The 8,297-nt window shown below is 59.1% G+C and overlaps 1 protein-coding gene across 17 annotated transcripts in view; it reads right to left on the bottom strand.

Moving 5' to 3' along the window:
• Nucleotides 1-1,846: 1,846 nt before the first annotated feature.
• RIPOR1 (RHO family interacting cell polarization regulator 1) overlaps nt 1,847-8,297 on the bottom strand; it is a 44,982-nt gene continuing 38,531 nt past the window's right edge. For 13 of the 17 annotated variants that reach the window (XM_068955327.1, XM_068955335.1, XM_068955336.1 and 10 more), the window contains 10 exons: nt 7,242-8,057; nt 6,877-7,016; nt 6,277-6,451; nt 5,927-6,062; nt 5,593-5,754; nt 5,286-5,444; nt 4,644-4,840; nt 4,448-4,531; nt 3,935-4,025; nt 1,847-2,815 (listed from right to left, as the gene is read on the bottom strand). In XM_068955327.1, the coding sequence (XP_068811428.1) occupies nt 2,718-2,815; nt 3,935-4,025; nt 4,448-4,531; nt 4,644-4,840; nt 5,286-5,444; nt 5,593-5,754; nt 5,927-6,062; nt 6,277-6,451; nt 6,877-7,016; nt 7,242-8,057 (2,058 nt within the window). In that variant the 3' untranslated portion in view covers nt 1,847-2,717. Of the gene's footprint in view, nt 2,816-3,610; nt 3,675-3,934; nt 4,026-4,447; nt 4,532-4,643; nt 4,841-5,285; nt 5,445-5,592; nt 5,755-5,926; nt 6,063-6,276; nt 6,452-6,876; nt 7,017-7,241; nt 8,058-8,297 lie in introns of all 17 variants that reach the window. The other 4 variants (XM_068955331.1, XM_068955338.1, XM_009686818.2 and 1 more) reach the window with 1 other exon arrangement.

Here is an 8,297-nt window from a genome sequence, read left to right as displayed (position 1 = left end):
ATGGGGGAGTGCCTGGGTGCTGCCCCTCACTGCCACTTTCGGGTACTTCCCGAAATCTTACGCTAGGGCGTTACCCTGTCTGGGACAGCTGGTGCACCAGGATACGCTGTCATCCTTTCTGCAGAACCCCATCCCCAACAAGGGGACATGCACCTCTGCTAGCAGCCCCTCACCATGCAAAGCAGAGAGCAGAACAAAAGAGCCTGATCCTCCTGTTACAGCTGGACCACATTTTTGGCAGCGTGGGCCATGTCAGGCCCCTGCCTGGAGCCAGCAGGGAAGCTTCCCAGCACTGGTAAGCTGTCTCTTGTTCCCAGGCTTGCCTTCTCCCTGGAACAAGCAGCACATGAAGGGCAGGAACAGGTCGCCCAGAGAGGTTGTGGCATCTCCACCCTTGGAGGTATTCAGAACCCAAATGGACACAGTTTTGGGCAACCTGCTCTAGTTGACCTTGCTTTGAGCAAGAGAGATGGACAACCATCTCCAGAGGTCCCATCCAACCTCTACTATTGTGTGATTCTATGGTCCTTTGCAGCTTAGTGCCACTGCAGCCAGATCCACTGTTCTTGCCACTGAGAGAAAAACCCAAGAGGTGCCAAATCACTGTGGGGATGTGTTTCAAAAACCAGTTCACCTCAGCAAGCTCTGGCTCTGGCTCTGGCTGCTACTGCCTGGGATCGGCACCATGGTGCATTCCCACACAGGCATGGACCAGAGTAGACACTAGGGCTGTCCTGGAAATAGCAGGTTTGCAGGGAAGCATCCTGATTTCCACTGCTTGGGGACATCCTTAAGCCTGCTGTCAAGCCCACTGCGCAGGCAGCCATCACCTCCCTTCTCTGAGGGCAAACCTTGTACTCTGTTTTGGGCACCGGCTACATTGGGATCCTGCAGTGTCTGGCAGCAGCCCCACAGCATGGTCTCAGCATGCACAACTCATGCCAGCTTGAGTGAGGGTTCCCATGCCCAGCAGGCAAGGGTTTGCATAAGTTTTTGCATCATCTTAGCAACTCTTGCAAAGGCCAGAGAACGTGGAAACTCCTTCCACTGCTTAAAAAGCTTCCTGCTCTCTTTGGCGAAACCAAAGGCACTGTAGGAGCAGGCTGGTGAGGACCTGCTGCATTTACCGCACAGTGGCTACGGGCAGTTTCCACCATGAACGTCAATCCCTGGCTTTTCAGACGCCTGAGACACACCCAGTTGAGTCTAGCTTTGTCACTCAATCCAACACTCAATCCAGTTTCTCTGCGGACCACTGAATCAAGGCACGTTGAGAAGGACAGCGCTGGCAATGGCAATCAAGTCATCATAATGTCAGTATCCCTGGAGGGCAGGACAGCAAAGGCACATCTCAGGCCCGTGCAGTGCTATGCACTGCTGGGGTAATCCTCTCTTGTCTTGGCTGAGCTCTGCCAGGAAGGCCAAGACTCCTGCTTGGCCCCACACGTCACCTCTGTGCCTTATACTGGAGGGGAGCAACCTGGTCGCCTCTTCTCTTGCACAACTGGCTGCAAAAGGTGCATGCCAGCTCTGAGAGCAAGCTCAGGCTAGGGCTGGCCACTGCCTGCCCAGCTCAGCAACCCCATGGCACAGGTCTCTGGCACACCGATTGCCCTTTGTGTTGCCCAGCTGTGGCACAGGAATGGCTGGCAGCGGAGGTGTAGGGGGAGGACTGCAGCCAGCTGCCCAGCACAGCTCAGTGCACCCAGCTGCAGCTAGGCCATGCCAGAAATCACAGTTGCATCCCATGACAATCCTCCAGCCCACCAGTCAGCCATGCTAACCATTAGCTTACACTGCCCCTCAGGAGTGGAGCTCAAGAAACACCCACACAATGACACCATCCCTCATTAAAGGTTTGTTTTTATTTCTGGTTTAAAATCAAAATTAGTCATTCTCTGTAATTACATTATATATAGATTTATAGAGACATTATAGAAAAGAATTTTTTGCTTTTGTTTTTCTGCAAAAATCTGTAAATAAAAAATAAAATAAAACCAAAAAAAGTGGCAGCTTCTGTCCATCCGTCTGTCCAGCCCTCTGTCTTTTGCTCCTCCTGCCCCTGCCCTCCACAGTGCTTCCCAAGAGACTGGGAAAGGCTCTGGGCTGGGGCCGTATCTCACTGCACCCCCCTACAGCCAGGCCTGGGGAGGGACAGGAGCATGTGGAGCTGGAAAGAAGAAATGCCAGCAGAATATATTAATATCTCATATATCATTTTATTTAAGTCCTGGGGACTCCAGATGGCAAAGGGTGACAGTCCCCACAGCCCAGGAAACTCCTGGGAAGAAACAGCATCGTTTCCAAAGTGCAGGTCCTTCTGGGGAAGGGCGTGTGCCCTCGCACAACGGGAGGGAAGTGGCAGAGAAGTCAGGTACATCTCTGCCCTGCTCCAGTCTCAGCAGCTGTTGCCAACGAAGGGCTGGGTAGGGCAAGCTCCCCAGCAATTTAAATACCAATCAAAGGGTGAGAGGTGCAGCGAGCCCCCCTGCCCAGGGGTGTGTACAGGGCACTCCAAATGGCCAGTGTCTAGGGGCAGGGGAAGCGGTGCTCTGTAAGGCAGTGAGCGGCTGCGGCAAGCTGCTGGTAGGGGTAATACTGCAGTGTGCTGCTGAGGATGGGAGCCTCTGGGTGCTGGCTTGGCCCAGTCCATGTAAGCCCAGTCAGCCCAGCGGTGCCTTTGCCCTGAGGGATGGCAGGCAGGTGTGTGTGGTGTCTCAGAAAGCTGTACTGGCCATGCTGGCTGGTGCAAAGATCCTCGGGAGGCTGTCCAGGGACTCCTCCAGCCGCCGGTGAGCCAATTTACCGTCCTCCCCTGCAAGTACAGGCTGTGGTTGGTGGACCAAAATTCTGGAGCTCTGGCCCCCTGCTCATCCCCAGCCACCTTCCCGTGCCTGGAAGGGGCAATGTGGCTAATGCCTGGTGGAGCTGAGCCTGGGTGACATGGCCACAGAGCACAGAAACCACTCTTGCCCCACTTAGCACACCCTTGGGCAGGTCCCAGCTGGGATCAGGCTCACGAAGTCCCCAGGGCTCTTGTATTTGATTCAGACATCGTAAATCCTGTTCTCCAGCTGCCTGCTGCACCATGCCCATGCAAGGCAGGGATTGCCCACAGCGCAGCTTCAAAAGTGCTGGCTGCTGACCCTACTAACCTGCAGAGAGCCCAGGCAGGGCAAATGGGCCAGAGCTTGGGCTGTACCAGATGCAGCAGGAAGTGGCAGCATAGCTCAAACAGTCGTGCATGTCTGTGTGTGCTTGTACCAATATCCCGAAAACTCCCTGGGACCCCTGCATACATGCAGGGACAAAGATGCCCATGCTGCAAGCTGGCCTGGAGATCCCTGCCCTGGCATCCCCCCCCCCCCCCCCACACACATCTGCACACAGCAGCCATCTCCCAGCAGGAAGTTGTGACACGGACAATCTGCTGCAAAACGGGACACAAGGTGCCTACATGTGCCAGGTGTGTCACAGGGATGGGCTCTACAAACAGCCAAGACACACAGACTCCAAAAAGTGACATGGCTGACAGGCTCTAAGACGAGACACTTGTGAGCAAAGCAACAGGAGCAGGGACCAGGGACAAGGACAGCTCACGTGTCCCAACCTGTGCAGCAGCTGTCATGACCCGGAGGCCTAGTAACCCACTCAGATGGTTCTCTCAGTGCCATCTAGCAAATAAATAACAACCACACTTAGCGCTCTGTGGCTGGGGGGGGGGGGCTCCCAGCCCTCGATGCCCAACACCAACCTGCTCTTGCCTGGGCAGAGCTTGGGGTGCTGGCACAAGGGAAGACATGAGCCAGAGCACATAGGGCTAGGCAGGGACCAGCCCAGGACACCCTTCTCCCACAGGCAGTGCCAGCACTGGGAGATGCCCCTTGGGAGTCCTGAGTGGTAAGGGAGCAAAGCAGTGCAGCAGGGCACTCACCACACAGCATCAGGCTCTGCTTGGCTGCCTCCCGCACGGGTTCCTTGTCAGTTTGGCACAGGTAAATCAGCTGCTCGATGCTCTCCTTGGCCTGCAGGAGCGGGGACAAAGGGCTAAATGTGGCTGGCAGACCTGGCAACATGGGCACAGCCCAAAAGGGAAGGCAGAACAGGTTGCTGCAGCCCCATGGCAGGTACCAGGCTGGCATGGGTAGGTCCCATAGAGCTCTTCCTCCTCCTCCTGCCCAGCCTTGGACAGGAAAATCCCTTGGCTCTGTCTCTTCCCTTCCAGTTCCGCTCCGGGCCTGCCCCTGCCTAGTTCTCCATTGCATTTGAGGCCCCACCAGCTCCCTTATCTCAGGAGCAGAGGGATGTGCAGCAACCACCAGGGCAGTGCCAGGCAGCCCTTGGACACATCCGATTCCTCTTTGTCCACCCTGCAGCCAGCTCAGCCCTGGGATTCAACAGGCACAAGCATCTAGGCACTACCAGCTTCTCCCTGCAGCCCTCTTACCTTGAGACAGCCCAGCGCTGCACACCCTGCCACACGTGTCTGCACCTCCTCATCCTCCAGCTGGTCCAGGTAACACACGAGGGCCTGGGGGAGAGCAGGTGTCAGTGTTGTGCCCTCAACTGCGGCAGATGTGGGAGGCAGCACTACTTGGGCAGCACCACCAGCCCACCTCATCTCAGGCCTGCCTGGGACATACCCGTTGGCGGAAGCGAGGGTTTTCAGCCAGGCTGCGGAGTTGGGCTGACACAGCGCTCACCACCTTGCTGTTGCCCTCCACAAGGAGTAGACTCAGTGCCTTCAGTCCTTCCTTCTTGAGGCGGCCCTCAGGCATGCGTTTCAGGGCCCGCAGCACCACGTCCTGGTCGTCTGAGTTCAGGTTTTGCGCCAGCAGCACTGCAGGGAATGGCCTGCTAAGCCAGGGTGCTGAGAGCCCAGTGGCATTGCTTGTGCGCCCCTGCCTCCTCCCAGGGCTGCTCAGGTGCAGGGAGCTCAGCCCTGGGCACCCTGCAACCACACTGGGCAGAGGGAGCCCCCCACGCAGGGCATTCACAGGGACGCTTCCCAGCATGGGGCTGCAGGGGCACCCAAGCCAAAGTGCCAGGGGATGTGCGGACAGCACAGACCCAAGGGAGCCTGGGAAGGAAACATAGGAGTGTGCTGCACACCTGGGATGTGTTGGGCCTGAGTGCCCACCCCAAGGATGGCTGAGCCTCCTCTGGCAGGCTGTGGAGTTGCCACGGGGTTATCCTCCACGGCATGGGTGCAACAGCCTCTGGCGCCCCTGCTCACGGCTGTGCACTACCATGCCAGGGCCTCACAAGAGTGGGAGGGCACCCACCTTCCTCCGCCAGCTCCATCACATAGGCATCCAGCATCAGGGCACCGAGTGACTCAAAGTGGCTCCAGTACTGGAAGATGGTGACCTGCTCGCTCTGGGCACTGCCAGGTCGCCGGGGCAGCCGTCGATTCAGCACGTCCTCCACCAGCTTCACACACACTGTAGGGAAGGGCCCAAGTCAGTGTGCATGGCACCTCTTGGCACCCTGTTGGTCTCTGCAGGGCTCCTGGCACCCACAAGGTCCCAGCTGGGCTCAGTGAGAGGTGCTGGCAATTCCCTTCCTGAGCACCCTTGGGTGCCTACTCACCTGCATCAGCTAGGCCAGGGTGCCGCTCACTGATAAGCGCTGCATACTGGGTGCTCAGGACCTGCAGGAACCGCTCCACAGGGCAGGTGTAGACATTGGGTACCTCCACGCAGAGGTCCCAAAGGGGCAGCACTCCCTCCTTCTGTGTTGAGAACTGCACCACTGTGGGGATACAGGCTGTCAAGCCTTTTCTGGGCCCCAGCAGCTGGCAGGCCCCTCCTGCCTTCCCATTGGCACAGCCCCCTGCTGCCAAGCCAGGCCCACAAGAGAGGGCCAGGCCCAACGCAGCCCTGGAGGGGCAGCATAGATGGGTCCCCCTGCCACATGCCTTTACCTTCGGCAGCAGAGCTGGCTGCTCCCGATCGCTCCTCTGTTAGCTGGCACACGATCTCCAGCACCTGTGCCTCCCGCAGCAACCTGTCCAGGGCATACATCTCCCGGCACCGCAGGGGTCCGAAGGTGCCCAGCTTCTGCAAGGCACAGGTAAACTGCTGACCTTAGGGACAGAGCCTGGCACCCAGACCACAGCATTAGCATGGCCCTTCAGGCTGTGGTGAGAGCAGTCTTGAGGGGAGTTATTGGAGCTACCCAATCTGCTAGGCTCTGCTGGGGTCCCACAGCCCACCCCAGTGCCCACCGGCCTCAGGACATGCCTCACTGCTGTGCTCTGGCCCCCGCTCTCACCAGCAGCAGGCAGTTGCAGTTGTTGAGATGAAGCACCAGGGACTTATCCAGAAACTCGTTGCCAGTACTCATGGGGTCCGTGCTGCTCTCGGAGCAGCTGCACAAGCCAGTGTCGTCTGCCCCCATCTCACCAGCGCTGGGAGCCCCACTCCCACGCCGGGGTTTGCCAGCCCTCCTGTGAGCCAAGGAGAGACCGAGCCATCAGGCTAGTGCAGGTAACCCAGACCCAGCCCTTCCCCACCCATCGCTGCAGGAGGAACACTGGGCAGAGTTTCTGTAGGACCTACAATATTACTTAATTTGGGCTGCTCAGGGCTGGGCAAAGGAGCAGATCCCCGTAGTGTGGGGCACACGGGCTGTCTCCCAACCCAGCCCCCATGGAGACTAGACCCCAGAGAGATATGGAGTGGCATTGTGCTCCCCAGACAGGTTGGATCCCACCACTCCTCAAGCTAGGCCTGCCCCAAGGTGAGACAGGCTGGTCTAACCATGCTGGGGCCACCAGTGCAGAGAGGTACTGCAGAGGTGGACACTCCTATCCCAGCTGCCCCAGGGCCACATCCTGCCCTGCACCCTGTCCTGAGCCCCACTGTTGCGCACCTCTCATCCCGGATGGCTTCCTCCTCAGAGCCCTCTGAGTCGTCTATGTCGGAGGTGTTGAGAAAGCTGAAGCTCTCCAGCGCGTGCTCCACCGTGAGACTGATGCTGGAGGCCCGGCTGAGGAACACACCCTGCTTGTGCTGTGGAGGAGGGCATGGCTTCATCAGACCCTGCCATGCCAGCCAGGATGGCCTGGCACCCTCATCCCTGTGCATTGACAGCCAGGATGGCTCTGCCATCCTTGTCCCCAGGCCCTGCCAGCTGGGATGGCCCCAGCACCCTCATATCTGTGCCCTACCAGCTGGGATGGCCGAACCACCCTCATCCCCAGGTACCGCTGTGGACTCCCTCTGAGGCCCCCTCACCAGCAGGATCTCCTCCAGGTGTTTGAGCTCCCGTTCGAGGGGCTGCAGCTCTGGGAACTGTCCCCGATAGTCATCCAGGGCTGAACCCAAGAGGCTGATGGCCTCCTCCAGGCCTGAGTCCACGGCCTTCACTCGTGGGACCTCAGGGGGACCGGCAGGCAGGAGTGGGGTGTGGATGGGCATCTCCACGGAGGTGTGTGCCGGGGCCGGGGCCTGTGTGGGGGCCGTGGTGTCACAGTCACCCTGCGCTGGCACTTGGCTGACCACCGGCTCTACCTGTGTGGCCTCCGACTCGCAGGACTCAGCCCATGATACCATGGCGCGGGGCTTGGCCTCGAGGCCTCTGTCCTGCTCTGCCCAGGCTGCCGGCAACATATTTGAGGCACCGGGGAGGGAGTCTGTGTTCGGCTCGCCTGGGCCAGAGTCTTCTGGGCTTGGAGAGGGCTCCCACGTGCTCTCCACAGCCTTGGCCTCCACTGTGGTGTCCAGACTGGCTTCACTGATGTGGCTCAGAGTTCGAGAGTAGGGCACATGCCCATTGGCCACCACATCCTTCTTGGAGCTATCTTGCTCCTCTGGCCGGTCGGGCATCCCTGGCCTGGCGGGGATGCTGGCTCCAGCCCCTGCCTCCTGCTGCTGGGAGAAGGAGATCTCGATGGCAGGGGCCGAGGCCTGCACCTCTGGCTGCACAATAGGCTTGTGCACAGTGTGGCGGGTATTGCCTGACAGCTGGGGGCTCGAGGAATCATCTGATGACTCCGAGGAGATGGACCAGGCTGTGCCATTCTCCAGCTCCTCCTGGCGCCGCAGCATGTTCTGGGAAGGGAGAGGACACAATGCATCAGCTGGGCACCGTTGGTCGCTGCCCAGCTCCTCGGGGACATTCCCCTCACCTGGGCTGCCTTCCCCTCCCATCCAGGGGGTTGGGATATGCCTGAGCCAGAAAGCACTGAGGCTGCTGAGACCCTCAGGGATGATGCTCTGGGGATCTCATGGGGCCAGAGCACAGATCAATCTCCTCTGCTTGCAGGAGCCTGGGCCCCAGGAGCTGCTGGC

The sequence above is a fragment of the Struthio camelus genome, chromosome 10, assembly GCF_040807025.1.
Source record: "Struthio camelus isolate bStrCam1 chromosome 10, bStrCam1.hap1, whole genome shotgun sequence".
Classification (NCBI taxonomy): Eukaryota; Metazoa; Chordata; class Aves; order Struthioniformes; family Struthionidae; genus Struthio; species Struthio camelus.
Note: the sequence above shows the minus strand (reverse complement) of the source record. Positions and strands in the feature narration are given on the sequence as shown.